At 44.3% G+C, this 20,614-nt stretch overlaps 1 protein-coding gene across 18 annotated transcripts in view; it reads left to right on the forward strand.

Moving 5' to 3' along the window:
* FOXP1 (forkhead box P1) overlaps window positions 1-20,614 on the forward strand; it is a 391,136-nt gene that overhangs the window by 327,579 nt on the left and 42,943 nt on the right. For all 18 annotated transcript variants that reach the window (XM_056335165.1, XM_056335159.1, XM_056335162.1 and 15 more), the window contains one exon: window positions 15,734-15,838. In XM_056335165.1, coding sequence (XP_056191140.1) covers window positions 15,734-15,838 — 105 coding nt within the window. The remainder of the gene's footprint in view (window positions 1-15,733; window positions 15,839-20,614) is intronic.

Consider the following 20,614-nt stretch of genomic DNA (forward strand, 5'->3'; position numbering starts at 1 on the left):
TGCATTTGCCTTATTTTATTTTTTTTCTTTATTCTGTGTTTACCTGCTTTCACAAGGCAAGTTAGGCTTGAGTTCACCAGGTTTCTCTAAAACAAAGTGGATATTTTTTTTTTTTTTTTTTTTTTTTTAAGTGCTGATAAAATTAGCTAACTGGTGGTGTTTGGCTTTTAAAAGTGTGAGTTAATTTGTACTTGTTAGGCTTGCATTGTTAAAAGAAATGGCTTCAATCAGGGGTTGTCTGTTGACGTGCTTCTCGGTGCGGGCTCTGCTTTATTCCAAAGGATGCTTTATTGCAGGTGTTGTTTCTTTACACCCCCAGATTTCACTGAGGCGCGTCTAAACAACATAACTCTTGCTTACGGTGAGATAGACGGTCCCAGGAGCTCAGGCCGTGGGTGCCAGCGCCTGCCGCTGCTTCAGCATCGCTGCTGGTGACGGTGGAGGAGGAGGAGGTGGAGGTGGAGAAGGGTCCCTGGGAGCGCGGGAGCAGTGTGGGCGCTGCAGGGAGGGCAGTGCTTCTTTGCATTCAGGAGAGTCCCTTTGCCCATCTAGGAACATTATAGCAGACGCTAGTGAAAGCTGGATTTTATGGAAACTGATGGCTTTGTCTTTCTGTCCTCCCTTCATTCATTAGAAAGAGGATAATGGAATTTTTAAGCCATAGAGTTTGTATTTCTGGTGGTCTGAAAGTAGACTGATAGGGAAGCTATATAAATATGTCTTATGTCTTTCTAATATTAAGAAAATAGTGCTGTTGGGAATGGATAGATTTTAAAGGAGAGCATACCCAGTGTTGAAAGAACTGCTGTGTGTGTAAGGCATCGTTTTATATATCCGTCGCAAGGACGTGTGGGGGAACGTCAGCGTATACATTTATAATGCATGTAAGTGTCAAGGACATGGTTTTCATGAAGACTTACATGGGATACTAAAAACAATTTGATGTTTATTAAACAATTACATTCCCTTTTTGCTGCATATAGAGCTGAACAAGATGGGTTTATGACTTTTCAATAAATTTTTTATCTATGTTTTTCTTACCGAGTATATAAAATAAAAATCCATGCAGTGAAATGGATCTTCTTTCACTGAACAAGGCATGTGCTGTGTGCTGATGGCAGTCTGGCAGAGGAAACAGTGTGCCATTGCTGTTTAGTTTGAAATACGGTGGAAATACAGGAATGTTTTGAAGTAAGAATTTTCTCTGTGTATACTGTCAAGCAGAACTGGAAATCCATGTGTCTTGAGTCCTGTAATTGTGGCCTGGAGGCAATTGGGATCTATAAACAAGGTGATACATATGTTTTTATTAGTGAAGTTCCAGATAAATTAATTACAAAGGCATAAACATTCCATGGTACTGTTTTTGAGAGTGTCTTAGTTTAGAAGACTTAAAATCCTCCGTGGCTGAATTGATAGGTGTATTGTTAAAGCTTGCCATTATACTTTTCTTACATATCTATTGAGTTCTCTACAATATCAAAATACAAAAGTAGGTGTATTTAGGAATACAAATAAGAGAGCTACAGACTTTGCTTTATCTTGCCTCTATTTGGTATATGGAGGGTTTACGCCATCCATTTGCTGCAGTGATTGAATTACATCTTCATCCATAAGTAGAGCAGGAGACTACACGCAGAAGAATGCCTACTGATGCACTTAAGGGTTTTGTTGCAGTCTCATCAGGCACCGTGGTGCCTGCCTGGATTTCACATGACACAGAAACTCCTCTTGTTGAGATGTGTTGCGCTAGTTTCCTTTCTGAAAGGGTATTTATCTACGGGCAGGGAGTTCGGGGTGGTGAGTGAGCAGTTAGTAAGGAGTAGCTGTGCTCTGCTGTCAGGTGTGTATTTGAAAGCTCACAGAACGTGAAATTTTAGCATGCTTCCAAAAGAGGCCACAGACATGAGCAGGGTTTGGGTAATTTTTTGGTTGCAAAGGTTAAGACTGGAAAAAAATCGTGAGTCTGGTGGGAGCACGAGTTTGCTAGACTTGTAGTAAAATCCATGTATGTTCTTGTACCCAGCTGGTTCAGCACAACAACTGAGCTTGCAAATACACGGGGGCTTGCGGAGGTGGTCCCTAGCCCAAGCTCGTGTCCGATGTGGCTGCTGGAAGGGCTCACAAGGGAGATCCCAGCCCTTCCACCTCCTGTCGCACAGGTCCGCAGCTTGGGCTGGCCAGGGCAGGGTTTTGGGCTCTGGCTTTCCCCCTCTCATTCCTGCACCTCCTGTGCAACTGGCTGTTGGCTTGGTCTGGTACAACCAAGAGCTATTTATTTCGATTTAAACAACAATAAAAAGCACATAGTAAAAGCTGTAAGTGTCCTAACGGTTAAGCACAGCCAGATCGTAACGACTGCCCAGCAGCAATAAATAATCATATACAGGTAACATTAACTTTTAGGGTGTGCTGTAAAGCTGTTGTTCCCCCCCCTCGCCACCTCCCTTCCTCTTGGGCTTTTGAGAGGAGTGGGCTGCAGGAGGCAAGTTGGTTACATGGGAGTTACTATCATCACTGTCATCTTTGGCACATGTCTCTGGGGTAGTTCAGGCTGTGTTTTATGGGGTTCCTGATCCCACGGGTCAGATTGCGAGGCTGCTCGAGATCTGCGAGACAGGAGGAACTTGGCTGACCGCAGCAGCAGCGGAGGCACCTGCGTAAAAGTCAGCAGGCAAGCAGCAGCTCTGCTGTATGTCTTGGGTAAAAACACATTTTGCTTATAAACAAGGGGGTTAAAATAGCAGGAGAAATAGTCATTGGCTGCTCGGCGTGCCCACGCGTCGCCGTGCCGCGAGCCCAGCCTTGCAGTTGTGCACAGCAAAGTTGTCATCTGCGCAGGCTGCAGGGATGCAGCTGTGGTGCCGCCGGTGACTGGCTACTGCGGGGCTGCTGCGCTGCGAGCCGAGTGACAGCAAATGTTCTCCTTCGTGGCAAAAAATGCAAACGGTAGGTGGGTGGCCAGAGCCACCCTGGGATGTTTGAAAAGCAAAAATACATTTGAAAGCGGGAGGCATCTTCCACGGCTGGGCAGGCACTGGGGAGCGTCGTGGTGCTGCTCTTGGTTTCTGCGTGCTCTGTGTGTATGGCTTTCACAGGAATGAAACAATTCCAGCTATAAATAATGGGTTAATGCTTTCATTCATTTGGGCTTTAAATGTATATTACATCTATGCTTTTGTCCCACATTTCGCCCAGTTTCTGTAAGTAGCAGCAGCAGCAGCTCTGGGGTTTGGTGCACAGCAATCTGTTAAGGAGATAAATAATCTGCTTTGGTATGACACTCCTACTCTCCTCTTTAATTTGTCTTACACAAGGAAAATTATAATTAAATCATTCAGGGTAAACCCCTGAGTGTAGAGAAGGAAAAAACACACTTTGGTAAAGATTGCCAATAGAGACCAACTTCCCTGTTGTGCCGTGCAGAGACATTTATCAATATTCAGCACTATTAAAGAGAGAACATTTCGTGTGATTTGTGAGGCGGATGCCAAAGCTCAAATCAAGGCTTGTTAAGATCCTTTCCCCATGCAATCATGGGCATTCAGCATCATTAGAATTCAGCACTGACTGTGTGTTTCATGCTTTGATTTTACTCAGACAATTTAATAATGTTTATTGTGCTGATTATATATATAAATTCACTGAATGCAATAAACATACCTCAGTCATCAGTACCCTAAGGGAAATATTTAGTTATAGATACTTGTATTCACTCAGGATAAGCGAAAGTGAGACCATCAACCAGCACGCAAACCTCTCATCATCTTATCAGCATTTGGGTTTCTTCAGTAGCAAGCATTTTCTCTACACAAGTAAATAAATAAAGAACAGGAGCCAGTTAAGTACATCTGCTGTGCTTAGAAATACCAAGGACAGTACCCGCTTTCCATCTTGTTCTACTGCGTCTTGTTTGGTGGAAGCTTGATTATTTTCTTAAGAAAAACAGCAGGACAGAACGGGTGCATGCCCGGTTGCTTTAGGTGACTACTAACTTGATAACCCGAGGAGCAGTGGGCATCCTGAAACCTGTGTGCTTGAGAATGTTCCCAGTGTGGGTAGGTTTGGAGAAGCAGGACTGATAGCAGTTAGCGGAGGTTGCTCCAGCTTGGGCTTGAACCGGGAGGTCCGAGGGTGCTGTGGAGTGATGCGGGCACCTGTGTGCTGGTCCCATCCCCTGGCACCGTTCTGTGGTGACTGCAGCAGGGACAGGATGATGGAGGCTGTGCATAAACAAGTGAGTTAATGGAGGTCTAGACCTGTTATTTTAGGCAGCACGTGCTTTCAAGAGGTAAGGTGAAGAGTTGGAGGTCAAGGCTGCATGTCCAGGAGACCTTTCTCCATCTGCCAGCAATCCCGTGTTTGTCCCCTGTTGTCTTTATGCCCTTTACAACCATGCTCGAGTCTTGCCCTTCCACCTAAGCAAGCAGCCATCTCATAGGGAGAATAGATGGGATAAACAAGGGGATTTTTAAATGGCCTTTTCTTGCCAGCGTCGTGGGAGGAAGGAGTCTGGAGAAGGCTCTGAAGGGAATGGAGAGGAACGGCGTGGCAGACCACTGATCTGCTAGTTAGGCTTAATGCATTGTGTTTGACTCTTGTTACCTTCCATGCCAGCTGATCCTCCATCAAAACCCCAAGGCCCTTTGATGAGGGCATTAGGATTCAGTGCAATTAAGAATTACAGACTTTGGTCCATTATTAAAACTCGGGATAAAACAGTTCAGCCTGGAGTCCATATGCTTCCAGGGCCTGATCCTCTCGTGGCCTGCTCTCTGTGTAGTCCCTGGCATTTGTTCTGCACTGGTGCCAGCACCAAATCTGCTCATCCGTGTCAGCTCCTCTCAGTTGCTGTATGCAGCTGATTTTAGCTCGTCGTACAGTACCATCAGCAGAGTTTCGTTAGATTAGGTTACCTCGGATCCATTCTCCCTTAAGAAATGGGTGTTCCTGGGGACTTTCCTCCCAGAAGGTATTTAGCTGCTCCACGTACACAAACCCCATCATGACCCTGACGTTATTACCCAGAGTCTGAATAGCTCAGGTGCCTCCATGCAGCTTCCTTGCTGCAGAGCCAGGTTGGTGCCGGAGACGTGAGCCAAGCCTGGATGCCCAGCCATGCATCCCATAAACCATCCCGCTCTTCCCATGGCTGCTCTGTCTCATTGCCCCTAGTAGGGGTGTGATGGCTGCGGGGCTGCTCAGTGACAGTGACACTGCAGCAGCGAGAGCAGCATGCTGGCCTGGCCCTCTCCATCTATCATGTGCTGGTACAACCCAAAGCATCCCATTACCCGATCCCTTGGAGCTCACTGCCCCCCCCCCCCCTCCCCCCCGTTACTATATGTTCTCCCCATCTGTCACTTCGACCTCTCTTACCAGCTTTGAAAAAGTACTAGCCATCGCTGAGACCTGGAGTTGCTCATCTTCAGTTTTAAGCCAGATCAGGCACTTTTTATTGTCAGTGCTTTTCATCTGGGCGTGCAGCATCCTTTGCATTGCCTGTGCCTGCCGTCTGCCAGGGCACTCACGTTTTTGAGAAACCTGCTGCTGAAGAAGTTGTAGGGTGCCTGCAGCACCCGGGAGCGCTTCCATCAAGTTACGCTTTTCAAATAATTGTTTTGCTTAAAGCCTGGAAAATTGTTTCTACTTTATTATTTGTTTTTTCCTACAAAAGATACAAAGTTAACCGGTCTGTGTGCGGGCCTTTGCTGAGGAAGGTGCTGTCTGACGCTTGGCCGCCCTGGGGAAGCTGCCCCGGCATCGGGGAGCTCCGGCACTCCAACGCTTGGCTGCTTTCTGGTCCCACGTAATAACCATCAGTTGTACAACTCCAAACACTAAGCTAATGTATCAAAAAGCACTTAAAATAGATTGGGTGAGCCTTGGCAGACGCCGAACACAACTTTTCCAAATTTTAGCATATGTATTGTTTTATTCCTCCATCTGGCCAACAGATCATTGTTTGATATCTGGGTGCTTTGCATATCTCCTCCCTTTTCTTGCAACTGAGATACTTACACGTGCATTTAATACAGCTTAATGCTATTTTTACATACCAAAGAAATAGCTGATGGCTTTCTGTTAATTGCATGCACTTTGCAGTTAAACTTTTACTAAAACATTCCTGTCTAAATACTTAAAAGTCCAATGAAAATTTGTCCTCTTCTTTTATTAGAGGTGTTTATGTAGTAGTCTTAAAAAGGAACCTGTTTTTGTTTTACTGCGCCGTGGATTCCTGTTTCTTTTTATTTCCTCCTGTGTGCAAGTTGTCCTTCCTCAGCATTTGCTTAGGAGATCTGATTATCCTAAAGAGCTGAGCAGGGAGCTAATGAAGAGCTGTGTTATTTTTTTTATCATATGTATCGCAGCCTGAGAGTGGAAAAGAAACACCCTTGAAAATGCCATAAAAGTAGAGGAGAAGTTAGGTGCTTTTTTGTGTGACTATTTTCTCTGCTGTTCAATAAAAATTGAGCAGTTAGTATGACAGCTGTTATATCATGTTATATTGTACTGCTAAGATATTGAGTAGCATTTAAAGTAAAACTCCACCATTAAGCTGTATAAACTTTATCCGTTTCACTATGGTTTAATGGAAAAAAATGAGTTTCTCAATAAAATGACATCATTTTTCCCAGGTTGTAATGTTCACTTTACAACTGTTTTTCTTTAATTCAATTTATTTTACTTTACTTTTTCTTGGCATCCTTTTTTTTCTTGCAGTTTGGAGAGGGGGAAGGCTCTCTCTTTTCATAGAGCAGCTAGGTACTGCGCAAACCTCCTCTCCCTTCTCCCCCCTCCCTTGACATCTTGTGCTAAGCTGGAGCTCTATTTTTGTCAGTCAGGCAGAGTTATATTTTCAAAGCAGGGAGATGCACATTGAAATTTGGTAATCAGGATTTGTGGCTTTACCTGCTGCATGTTGAGGGGTGGGAGAAGGAGCCCAAGGAAAATTTATATTGCATCACTTGCTGCTGGAGCAACGTTTGTGTAATGCCATGGGGTGTTTTTCCCGTGTAGCTGGTGTTTTTAAGGTGGGAGGGCTGTAATTTCGTCTGTGTGATCAGGAAAGACATACGTATATTTTGAAGGGTATTCTTTTCATTAAAATGATGGTATAAGCCCAGGCAGGGAAACCGCTAATATGTGTTGCAGCTTGTCATTTTGGGCTGCATGAATAAAGAAGATAACTATTCCTTTGGGAAATGATCTTGGGAACTGAGCAACAGATCCGCTAGCCAGCAAATTCTTTTTAACTGTAATTTTCCTTTTTGTGTGTACTCAAAAATAACATCATGATAGGCCCTTAAATACCATTTCATACACAGAGCACAATTTCCACAGCACAGGTGGTGCTAATATAGGACAGTCCCCTAGGCACTTGTCGCCAGGAGTTGTACAGCTTGTTCAGTGTCTGCATCCATATGGCAATCTGTCCCATTCATAGAAAGACATTGTAGCTGTGCCTGTGGGTGCTGTGGTCAATGTAGTGTAAAAAGTAGATTTTAACTCTCGGCAACCTATGTTCTGCTGTTTGTTTTATTGTAGAATCCAATTTATAACATGGGGGAAGAAAAATCAGCTCTGAGCAAATTCCAGAACAATCTCGCTGGCTTCGGTTGTTGTTTATTCTTGTAGCGCATGGTTAATCAGCAGGTGCACCAGCCCTGCGCCCAGCGCCGCTCTAAGGAACAGTTTACAGGAAGTCTTGCTTGGAAGAAACATTTTCCTCGTTGTTTATACTGTGAATTAACTCGCAAGTTGCAAAGCTGTAAACGATGTGAGCTGGCCATATATGTCACGCAAGTCTGTGTCTTTTTTTTCTTTTTTTTTTTTTTCTTCTTCCTTTCCCTGTCCCCACCAATGTTGCATGGCTTTTCCTGGGAGCGCGGTACTTCAGGAGCGATGCTGAGCCTCTCCATGCTCTGCATTGCAATGCTGCCCCTGCGAGGGGCAAATCACAGCAAAGGGGCTCTCTGAGAAAAGGGGGCTGAGGCGTTAGTGTGGCACAGTGGTTCATATCTAAACAAGCGAACGTGATTTATGGCTGCTCTGGTATCTATCATTCCAATGCCAAATGTTGTTCTGTTTTAGTGTGACTATTTGTTATGCCTTTTAGTAAACACAAACAAATAGACTGCCTAGCACCTGCAGCAGCATATGATATTTACACTACCTGTATGATTCAGCACACTTCCCTGGGGAAGTCGGCTTGTGTCCTCTCGATTTTAGTGCTTTTTTAAATAGCATGCTTCAGAGGGAAAGCATGTGGCAGAGAGAATTCAGTGCTTTAGCTGTATTTCTCCCTTGGAGTCATTATTTATCTTAATTATGTTTTCATAAACATTTTCCCCAAGGGCACTTTCCTAGCTGCCGCAGGGGTGTGCGGTGGGCGAAGTCTCACCCAGTGAGCTGCCCGGCTGTATGTGATGTGACAGTCACCTTCTGCCTGGGTTTTGTTGTGCCTGTGGGACACAGGGGTGAAAAATACTCATGTGAATAATCAGTTAAATTGTATCTGTTGACGTATCGCCGGTTTATGTCAGGGTGAAAGACTTGCCTCCACTCTAAATGTACCAATATAATTTTGTTAAACAAGAATAGATCTTGTTTCTTTGTTTTCTTTTACTGTAAATTTAAATGTAACAACAGAATATAAATTACAGTAAAATAAGGTTGGCAAACAGGATCTTCTTACAAAGGGTGTATATACGTTTGTAATTTTACACCTCCGTCTCGGTGATGTCCAAGGTCTAATCCTGTGTTTTTAAACTTGCGCATGTTCTTAAAAGCGTTGCTGAATTGGGGCCAAAGCCACGCCATTGCCACCTCCCTCTGTCCTGTGAATTGGGTGTGTAAGAGGAATGGGGCTGCCGTGCTGAAAGTCAGTTCAAAAAAAGGAAAGAAAAAAAGACATCACAGAAAGAAAGCCCGCAAAACCCAAGAAAGTGGTAGGATCGCATTTTTTTCCTAATTAAACTAAGATACTGAATCAATCCGTTTTCATCTGAATAAATTAGGAGGCTGTTCAGAGAGGAATAAAATGAGATTTAGCAGGGATAAGTAGAAAGTAGCCCAGCTAGGAAATAAAAATTCCGAACTGCGGGTTTGACATGACACGTCAGCTGCTCAGCATCAGTTGTGTGGGAAATGGCTGAGGCATAATCGGGGTTGAGAAATGAAGGTGGGACACACTGTGCCATGTCTCAGTTAAAAAGGTAAATGCAGTCATGGGAAGCATAAACATGCATGTTGCATCCGAGTCCTCCTTTTTTCCTGTTCTACTTTATGCAGAACCAGTTAAACCACTTTGGGAGTGTGATGTACAATTGGCCACTCTCTTGCAGAAAGGATAAAGAGAAGCTGGAGCAAATACAGAGGAGAGCAGCTAGGATGATAAAGGAGTTGGAGGGAATAGGCTATGAAGACAGATTAAAGGGAATTAAAGATCTACACCCAGGAAAAATAGAGGCTCTAGGAGGATGTGATTATGGTATGTAAGTACATGAAATGATGCTACAAAGAAGAAGAGGGAAAAAATTGTTCTCATTAGTTAGCAGTGCTGGAATTTAAAATCCAGCGTTTCAAATTGTGTGTGCCTGGGTATATTTGATGTACTTTTCACTACAGTACCTAGGCACAAGCCTGAAATAAAAAATAAGAGTTTTAAATAGTAGAGAAACTCGTTAATTCAAGTGCAGGAATGGACCTTCCACCTGAAATGAGTGATGGATTCAATACTGGGTTTTCTGCAACGGGTATTTCTTTTAAATGGTCTAGAAATACGTTCAGCTCCTCCAAGGAAAGAATGTAGGGCAGTGGCTGGCCGGGCCTGTGTCAGCTGTGCGGCAGGGTTGCAGGAGGGGGTGCTCCTGGAAGAAGTGTATAGTACTCTTGGTGCTAGAGGGTCATAATGTTGATTAATAATCCAAACCATCAGTGCATAGATCAAAACCAGAAGATAATGCATATAATTATCCAGTCTGGTTATAGTCTCTGCAGTGGGGATGGGAGGCAGAAGAGAAGGGGAATGCTAACCAGATTTTGTCTTGATCTTGCTGCAAATGCTCCAGTGCTCTCCTTGTAACAGGCATTTAGAGAGTAGTGTTGCAGGAGGTGTAAGGGTGGGGGGCAGTGATTCGGGGTGCATTGCTGGCCTTGTGTTACAACAGTGATGCCATGGCTCTGCTCATTTATTTTTATCCCCCCCCCTCCCCGCCCCCAGCCCCGGAGTATACCGGAGTATACAAGTTAGCGCACACCGATTAGAAGACAGGATTTCAGCCTGTAGGCAGCAGTTTTAACTTGATTTGTCTTAAATTGGTGTAGTCATTTAAAATGTAATATACCACTCCTGTTACTTCCAATAGGGCTTGATGTAAAACATGAGCTTCTTCTAGTCCTAGGTCTGGATGTGGACTAAAATGATGAGGAAGGGGAGAAGTGCAGCTTTAAAAAGCATCCAAAAATTTGCAGGCCAGTTCTGGAAAGCTGTCACTGGCCACACACATCAAATGCCACCTCTCCCAAAGGCCTGTGACCCTCTGCTAAGCTTTATCCAGCGGTGGAGAGGCATTTACCCTGCTCACAGTTCTGTGTTCAGGTCAAATACCTGATTTCTGGGCACTTACTGAGGCATGGACAGAAGCATGAATATCTAGAAGCAGTCCATTTCAGTTATATGGCTTAATACTTTTCTTGATTTTTTAAAAAATACTGTTTTTTTAATTCACGGTTTAGAGAGGAAGGAGGTGCTAAACCACCTTAGTAAGGTATCAGAGGGATTTGCACCACTGCAACTTCACTGTAAAACACACCTTTATTGAGTTAGTTTTGCCATGAAGACAGGAATTTGCATTTGAGTGCACTTGGTGCCAGGATTTAATCATTACTGCTTCTGTTTTGTTTTTTTTTAAAACAAATACAGTGAGTGTTTCTGTCTCAGAGAATTGTGACATTTTCACCAACTTCATTCCATCGGTGCCTTTTGATGAGCTTTGGAGCTCACCAGACAGTCACAAATATGAGAAACTCATGTTGGTTCCCAGTTGTGTGCCTCCTCCTCCTGTACAGGACTTAAATCATGACATTTTGCCTCAATGGCTGTGCCATCCACATCAGACTGAGGGGCAACTTGGTGTGAGACTGAGCCCTGCCCTCCAGCCTGGACTGTACACCGACATTGGTTTCATGGCAGCTGGAAAATATGAGGTTGCTTCCCATTGCCCCTGAGAAATAAAATAAAAATTAAAAAAAAAAAAGTAAATTCTGCAATTTCTGTGGGTGCTGTGCTCAGACCCCTTCCAAGAGGAAAGGAGATGTGGTATTGATTTTTTTCAGCATGCAGGTGGCTCAGGCATGTTCTCTGCGCTGTTAGAACCCGAGCAGATGCTTCATAATCGTAATAGAAAACCAAGGGTGCTTCTCTACATCAGTGACTTCCCCCAGTGTTTTGGTGAAGATCGTTGGGCCCAAGCAGATGTGGAAGAGAGAGAGAGTGGAATACGAAGTATGTCAGCATCATGAATATTTAAAATATGGTCCACTGTGTGGCAGAAGTACTATTACTGAGGCTTCTGCTTAGCTGGTATTTATATTCACCCGTGACTTTCTGGCCAGTATGTACAAGTGTGGTACCCAGTTTCACACAGTCAGTAAGTATGGGTTGAATTAAACCACACAGCATGGGTAGCTTTCATGCTAGTTCTTTCGCCACTACTTCCCCGAATATCCAATGTGTTCCTGCCTCCCTTTGGGGTATACTGTCATTTTTACTCTCCATCGGGGCTTAGCTGTCTGTGGTTTCCCTGCCTCCCCTGCTTTTGTGTCCCAGGGTGTGATTCTTCAGTGACACTGTAGCACTGCAGCTGTATTCCAAAAATGAAACGGTCTGGGTGAGTGTGGCTGTGCAAGTACCGGTGTCGGCAGCTGTCCCTGTCAGAGCAGGTGGTGAATTTGCTTCCAGACCCTCTGGAGATCCTCAGGGTTATGAAGCAACATAGGTTGAAGAAGGCGGAGGAAAAAACCCTCTCCTCTGTCCAGCAAGCACAGCGGAGCTGTGGAAGTGCTTGGCCCTCCTCTCCTCCCTTCCTTACTGGGGTTTCCAGTAAGGCTGGAGGCAGCAGAAAATAAGTGGACACTTAGGCAGTTTTCAGCTTCCCACATGGCTTTCGTTACTCTGTCGTATGTCATGAGTAAGCTGACTTACGCAAGAGGTTTTACTTGCCAGCGGGTTATTTGCTGTACTTCGATGTAATAACGCTGCACTATTGCATTACTTGGAAATAATTCTGTTGTGTTAAGGCTTTTGTATGGAAATACCTTATGAGAAGTGAAAAAACCCACATAATCTTGATTTTTACATTGTTTATTCCTTCACTTCTTTGAAAATTATGTCTTTTTATAAGATCACTTCCACTAACTAGTGTTGCATCACCAGTACTCAACCATGAATATGCGTTCCTGGGAAGGAGAAGGTGACAGAAACAAACACCTACTCTAATGTGTCATTAGAAATCAAACAGACCTAAAACTTGCTGCTGCTTGCCAATGTTCAGATCTTCTAAAAGTCTGTTCCGGCAGCGAGACCAAGGATGCATCCAGACTCCAGAAACTGCTTGCACGCAGACAAAATATCACTGAACAATTTAAGATTATAGATTTGTGTTGTGCCCACAAAGCTGTTTGTTTATGTATTGGATTAAAATCTTCATTTTCCACCTCTATTTGCTCAAACAAAGTGAGTGCTTAGATCAGTACAACAGAGTTCTCCATTCATTTCCACTGGCTGTATCCTTTGTGCGTTACATCCGCCTCTCGATCAACCCGCTCTTTGTTTTGTTTTGAGGTGCTTCTTAAGGCTGTATCAGGGAACAAGTGGCAATCTATAGTATCATCAAAAATGGGATGGATAAAATAGCAGTAATCTGATACTGACACATAAAGGTCACAGCAAGGTGCTGGTGAACCCCCCCCTCGAGCGGGATGGAAGTAGCTGCCTTTGGAAAGCCACGCTGCCTACGGAGGGAGCGGACTGCATTTGTCTTTCAGTTTTGAGGGTTTTTTTTTTTCTTTTTGAAGTGTCTGTTTTGGTAAGTTGAAGTTGCTCTGTTTTGTCGAGTGGCAGTGGAAGCCATACGTAGGTGTTAAGTATGTTACACTTAGCATCGTGTTAGCGAAATGACCTTTTAAGTTCCCATTTACAGTCAACACCGATCTTTCTGGTTATTGACAGCACTGGACTTTGACATCCTGAGCATCGTTTACAGTTTGATACTCTCTTGGTCATTCCATCATTTTCTTTGGACACAATACCAGGGTATCATGTCCTACATAGTTTGTCTTGTCTTGTGCAAGTTCCCTGGAAAGAAAAAGAGATTTGCACTTGGATTTAAAAAATAAATACAAATCTCGGTAGGGCTCTTTCCGTTGACTTGGCCATGGCCTTTAGGCTCTCACAGAGAAACTTTAAAAAACCCTGCTGGGGGCTTAAGCCATGTGACTCCTGTTGATATTATAATGAGATTTACAGTGCTTAAAACCCACAGGGGACTGACTCCTTACTTGGCGTCACACAGCGTTTCTGCAGGCATCCTGGTGTACGGGGAACACGCACTGTGTAAATTAATACGCTGCCATTTTTTTTGGGTTCTGCCAAACAGACTGAAATCCTAACTGTCATATGTAGTCTTCGTGGACTTTAATAGAGTGTTAACAGGGAAGGCTACTTTCTCACCCTTTGCTGTGTTCAGGTATGGAAGCAGATTATAAAGCTCATTATTTTCTGAATTACTCTTTTCTGTTGTGGATGGAGGGTGTTTGACCATATGCCTGCCTGGCTTGGGTGGACGGTGTTCCTTCAGCCGTCCTCCCTCTTTCTCAGCTGAGGAAACGTGTGTATTTTTCTAATTTCCTTGCAAGGAATGTATTGGTCCCTTTGTTCTTTTAAACACTTAACTGATAGAGCTTCTCCCCACTTGAGCATTCTTAGAAACCTGATAAAGTTAAACCAGTGTGACACTACTTTATATAGACAAGGGCTTTGTAAGTCTGTTCACCTACAGTTGTTAGGTTTTTTAGGAAATTACCTTGCACATGCATTTGTTTATGCCTGAAGAACTATTTGCAAACAGCCAAAAGTAAGATTTTTAATGAAATAATGAACTAGGTTCATGTACAACTCATAATATGTTTTCCAGTCAGATTTACCTTTTTTGAAATATAATTTAAAAAGATTAAAATAATTTTAAAAATCACCTTCAGTTATCTTCAGATTCTCGCTGGGCCTAATGTTGGGAGTGGCAGAACCTGGGCAAGAATTGCTTTTGCAAATTCATTGCATTTGGAATAACATCTCAGGGCTGCTCTATGCTTTTATCTTGCTATCCAGTGCATCAGAAGTAAGAACACAGTTTTGTTACTGTATGCAGGCAGATATTATTACAGAATGAGAATAAACAGCATTTCCACGTGTATAAAAGTAAAATGGCAAAAAGTTGGTGTTTATCCATAACGTTACCTGTAATGCAGCATAAAATAAGTCATAAAAGCCACACCTAGATGCTGGTATGTGTTCATATCCTTTGTGTATGTTTGAAGTTCATAATACAGCCCAGGCATACTGTAGCAAAAAGATTTGCTATGAAAAATAGATATGTGTGTGAACATAAAATAGAGATTTCAATATTATTTTGACATTTTATTTTTAAAGTCACCTAAGGTTATGGAAATTGTTGCAAAAATAATTCCTTTACTTAAGAAGTTTCCATGCAGAACTTGAATAAAGAAGATATTTTAGAATATGGTTCATCAGTTAGTGCAACAGATACATTTCCCTGAGCACCACATGGCCGGGATCAAAGCGTCTCATGACTTGGATCAGTGCAGCCAAATCATTACGTATTGATTGGAATCCCGCTGAAGGATTAACCCCTTAGTGCTCGTACTATTTTTTTTTTATTTAACCCTCATGTCAGTACTTAGAAAGCTCTGTGACGTTTCTGCCAAATCTTAGTGAGGTTAATAGCCCCCACTAACCCCTGGTACCAAGGAATCCTTTGATTACATGGTTCCTTTTTTAATGATGAATTTTGCATTTGAAAATACATCTTGAATCTTCTTGAAGGGACATAAGGTGGCTGCACTTGGGCAAAGAAACAGCCTGTGAGAGGGGAGGGGAAAAAAAACCCACCCCAAAATGGTGGGGGGAAAAAAATCCCCAACCTAACCAACAAACCCAACCCAATAAATAAATAACATGGTGGGAAAGCCAAGGCTGCAAACTTGATGTTTTTCCTCTTTCTATAGCGATGAGGAAAGCCTCAGGTCCGGTTGTATTGTGTTACAAGAATACACTGCTGTATGGAGATGACTTTTCTTCCTGATGAAGTTGAATTGTAAATATGAGATGTTCGTAAATTTCTTAGCAAAATATCAAGCAGGATGTTAAGCAGGTCTGTCAAATGATTTCTCCCCCGTCCATGTTAATTTAAATTCTTTACAAAGCTTTTAATTAATGAATGAAATGTAGGAGGATAGCTAAGTAAGAATGACACGTTTTGCAGTGCAAATGGTATTTAATTCTGTTTTGAAAAACCATGGGCAGAGTCAGGTGGGTACCATGAGATGTTAGGTATGTTTCAGGATCTGTTGTTTGCTGCTTAAGAGTCTTTGTGAAGATTAATTGGTGCGGTACCTTCAGTTACGCCACTTTTTCTCTTTTTCTCTCCTCTAGTTTATCCCACGAGGAGCACTCACACAGCCATCCGCTCTATGGACACGGCGTATGCAAATGGCCAGGCTGTGAAGCAGTATGTGAAGACTTCCAGTCGTTTCTAAAGTAAGGATGGTTTTTTTGGCGCTTGCATTGTGCAGAAAGCATGCCCTGAGATTTTGTGTGCTGTCACTCACCATGGGCCTGATGCAAAGCCCATTGAAGTCAACAGAGAGCTCCCTTTCACTTCAGTGGCTTTTGGATCAGGCTCAAGAACGTTTTAACAGGGGATAGTAAATTAGCCCCATGGGGAAAGTGTGGTCTTGCTCAGTGTTCTACTGTAAAATAGAGTGCTTGCAGTTCCGCAGCTTTTTTTTTTTTATTTATTTATCTAAATACCTTTTCAGTTGCAGTATTGATAATGTAAACAACACAACCTTGATTTAACCTTGATTTCAGTTTAATTTAGAAATTTAGTCTTAAATTAACTCCGTAATTGAACAGAGAATTGCAGAACATCACATGAAATTTAATTTATGTCAAATAAATAACTAATGAACAAAGTCTACACTACTAAAAATAAACTATAATTATATTAATTGGGCCCCTGCAGTTTGCTGCAGACCTTTTCCTTGCTGCCAAAAAACACAGTTTTAGGCGTTGTATAAACAGTGCATTATGGAGTAGTATGTGGTAATGCGTGCATCCCGATGCAGGGAAGGACCAACAGAGCTCTAATAACTTACACATGGCTGCTCCACAGCTAAACCATCAGCCTCACCCCTCCAAGGTGCAGCAGAGCATTCCCATCACAAAAGAGTTTTTGTCTGAGTAGATCACCAGGTACACGTACGCTTTGGGTGCATCCAGGTTCTTGGAGGTTCAGACACTGATCTTTTCTAAAGTACTGTGGCTGTTCAGTTTTAAGATCACAAAAGACCAACTGCCCAAGCAATGTTTATGGTTTAAATGCACAAAAGGGACAAATTCTGCTCCCACTTATGGTAGTGATCTCATGAAGTTAGTCCACATAAATACATGGGATTCTTCAGGACAGCTAAGTAGAATTCATTCCAACAGCGTTCATCTGTATCTATTCTTTGTGGAGCAGTTCCCTAGATTTTTATGGGAGGGAGGGAAGAACGACAGCAAGCAGAGGATATTTGTTGGATGATGTTAGATGATACAGATAGGTTTTTGCTCTCGGAACAGAATGGGCCAGTTCTGCTCCCAGTGGCAAAACCCTCCTGAATTCAGTAGAAGCACCACTGGTCCTAATATAAACATATGTTACAAGTAAGGAATGGTACAGTAATGAGAAAGTTCTCATTACAGGGGGATTACAAAATAAAAAGGTGCTAGTCATAAATTTCCATGAAGGATGGCCTCATTTCTTGTAATTCATCCTGTTGTTCACTTAAGTGAAATAAATGCTAATCTCACCATACTTCCCAGCTCATTTATATTCATATGCCAAACTATACCATTTAGACCTTTAAAACAACTGTAATTTTTGTTGCACTTAATGCAGGGGAAAGGTGCCATGGTATCAGAACGTTGTGTGTAGTTGCATAAAGTCAGATTATGCCAATTTAGTTTTCTGTGCTGGTGCCCTGTTCCAGATTAGATCTGTTGGTTTTGGGAAGATTTCTTACAGAGCAGCGGACTGCTTGACGTGACCATGCGTAGAAAAGCCCTTAGGTCATCTGGCATGGGTAGAGGCAAGGCTGATTTTTATATGGTATTTTGGAGATGTTTCAGTAAGTAGTCCAAGTCCACCAATACACCTGGAGGACATGGTTGGGGCAATCTATGGGTAGGAACAACCTGAAAACCATTACTGACCCAGGCTGGACCTGACGTGGCCCCCATCTACTCCCAGCTCAAACAGTTCTGGTTCTTTTATCACTCACTTATCATCAATCTTCTTTTTTTCCCCATTGAAACCTTTCAACAGAAATATTTCGTGTGACTTTCTTAAACCCATCGGTTCGTGTAAATTTTCTCATTATCCAAATTCTACAGTGTCCAGACAAAGTCTTATTGTTCGGAGTGATATTTAACCTAGAACGAATGCAGAAATGAATGTCCCCGAGCAGTGTATTGACACTGTTAGGAAGTGAGCGTTGCTTCATAAAACGATACCGTAGCCTTCCAAGTCTCCTGTGGAGCGTCTGTCCTTAAATTATATTGCCATTTATCAGAATTCATTACTCAGTGAAAAGATAACAGGTAGATGCTTAAAGTTTCTTTCTGGTACTTGTATAATCCGTGAAGCTCTTTCGACAGTCCCCCTCAAGAGAAAAGCTCTTGTTTACCAAGAGGAATACAGCCCGTGTATCAATTGAGCATTGCTTAATTTCACTTACCTCAGTCAAAAGGCCTGTTAGAAAAAGCAAAGAGAAGTTACATGTGGAATGAAAGCCCTGTATGCCAATAAAATGATTCTACAGTTAAGGGAGAAAAAAGGACTCACAGGTCTAAAACATGGTTCATTTCTTTTCCTCCTGAGGAAGAAATATCATAACTGTTGGTAAATCAAAACCAGAGATTTGACACTCTTCTGTGATCGTTCTGTAGTGTTTGTTCCCAAGGTGAGGTACACCACAGGGCCCTTGATTTCAAAGATAAATACTGTACAAATAACGATCCTAGTTGTCTTTCACTCACAGCCAACAGGAGGATGCTTATCAGAACCAGCAGATACATGGGCTATTGTACGAATTTATTTCCCTATTTCTTTTTGAAATAAGTTGCAGTTTTAGCATTGTTTGTTTTTTTTCTTTCCTTTTTTTCTTTTTTAATCCATTGGCCATTGGTTATCATGCGATGCAGTATCAGTTAGAGCTAACTGATAGCAGCAGGGGCTGCTGCTATGCCTAATGAAACGGTAGCACCCTGCATGCTCCAGAATACTCTCCCAGCTTAAAAACAAAAACAAGTCCAGTCTCACCGCGGTGACCTGATGGCCTTCTGCCAAGCTGCGGGAAGCAAGGTGAGGGCTGGAGGGTGCACACGTGTCTCGTGTGTTAACCAGGGCCCGTCTCACAGGCGGCAACGAAAGGAGCAATTAGTAGCACAGAGCGACTTTCCTTCAAAATTGACTATATCCTTGATTTCATTTGCATGTGTTTAAAGACCGTTGCAGATAGAAATATATACCCCTTACATGGCAAGTGGTTCAGGAAATCCCTATGGGAGGGAGGGTGGTTTATTCAGCGAGATATCCAGGCATCCAGGGCAAAGGGATGAAGGAGAAAACTGAGTAGGGGTTTATTCACACACACACACACACACACTCTCTTCTTTTTTTTTTAATTTTATTATGGTTTAGATATGCTTAATCGTGGCTATTCCATTTTTAAATCAAGTATGTTCTTTAAAATATACCTTTGGAGAGATCTTGCAGCCCTGTATTGCAGCGATGCCGGTAATCTGCTTCATGTGCATTTAACTTTGATGAAACGAAGGGGAGTTTATGTGAAAGAAACTACTAAGTGCGCTCTGTAATGTTTTCACAAGTGTTTTTATCATGGTAACATCTTGTTTACTTTAGTTGCCTGCCTAAAACTACTTGGAACATGTTAAGAAAACATTTCGAGAAAGCTTCTACAAAGAGGCTTTTGTTTAGCAGCAACTGTGAGACTGCTCGGCTCACAAAGGTGTTAACTTTCAACCCCTTAAGCACTTCCACATGAAATTCCAGCAACTATGTTTGTGGTTTTGGAAAAACAAAGTGTATATTAAAGAAACCAGGTATATGCTAATACATGTTGAAGGAGGCCGGAAATCATAAATTGTTGCAAAGGCATTAATTGCTATCATTTGCATGTCAAAATGTTCTGCAGTGAAATCATCCGCAGTTAGCGCAGCAGCGGAGTTGGGAGGGCAGAGGACGGGCCGGCTGGCGCTGCTCAGCGGCTCCCGCAGGGCCCCGCCGAGGTGCTGCCCCCAGGACGCCCGTCCCGCTCACGGCGGGGAAGGCGGGGGTCGCAGCCACCTTGCCCTGGCCCAGCCCGCCGAGTTGCCGTTCCGCCGCCGCCGGCCCCGCCGGGCTCCCAACCTGCCGGCCGGCCCCGCCGACATGGCCGGGGGCCGGGCCCGCCGCGGCGGCGCGGGGAGGCCGGGGCGGGCCAGGTCCCACAGCGCCCCCTGCTGCTGCCGGCCGCCCGGCGAGGGGCAGCGCGCCGTGGGGAGGGCGGGCAGCGCCCCCGGGGGCCCGCAGCACCCGCTGCGCGGCGGCACCCCGCTTCTCGGGGGCGCCTGCAGCACCCCGCTGCCCGGCGGCACCCCGCTTCTCGGGGGCGCCTGCAGCACCTCGCTGCCCGGCGGCACCCCGCTTCTCGGGGGCGCCTGCAGCACCCCGCTGCCCGGCGGCACCCTGCTTCTCGGGGGCGCCTGCAGCACCCCGCTGCCCAGCGGCATCCCGCTGCTCAGCAGCACCCCTCTCTCCCTGCTGGGCCTACGGCACCCCACTGCTTGGGGGAGTCCACAGGACCTCACTCCTCAGCAGCACCCCGCTCCCCGGCGGCACCCCATTCCCTGCTGGGCCCACTGCACCCTGCTCTCGGAGGGGTCCATGGCACCCCATTCCCCGGCAGCACCCCGCTCCCAGATAGTACCCCGTTCCCTGCTGGGCCCACGACACCCCGCTTTGCAGCAGCGCTCCACTCCCCGGTGGGCCCACGGCAGCCCACTCCCCAGTGGCACCCAGCTCCCTGGTGGCACCCCATTCCCCGCTGGGCCTACAGCACCCCGCTCCCTGCTGGGCCCGCTGCACCCCACTTCTTAGGGCATCCCAGCGCCACCCCCGCTCCCCAGCGGGCCAGGCACTCTGTCCTGCACCACAACATGCCCTTTCAGCTGCCCGTACAGGAATATTTTTTCCTCTGAGGGCGAGTG

Source organism: Falco biarmicus, chromosome 4 (assembly GCF_023638135.1).
Source record: "Falco biarmicus isolate bFalBia1 chromosome 4, bFalBia1.pri, whole genome shotgun sequence".
Taxonomy (NCBI): domain Eukaryota; kingdom Metazoa; phylum Chordata; class Aves; order Falconiformes; family Falconidae; genus Falco; species Falco biarmicus.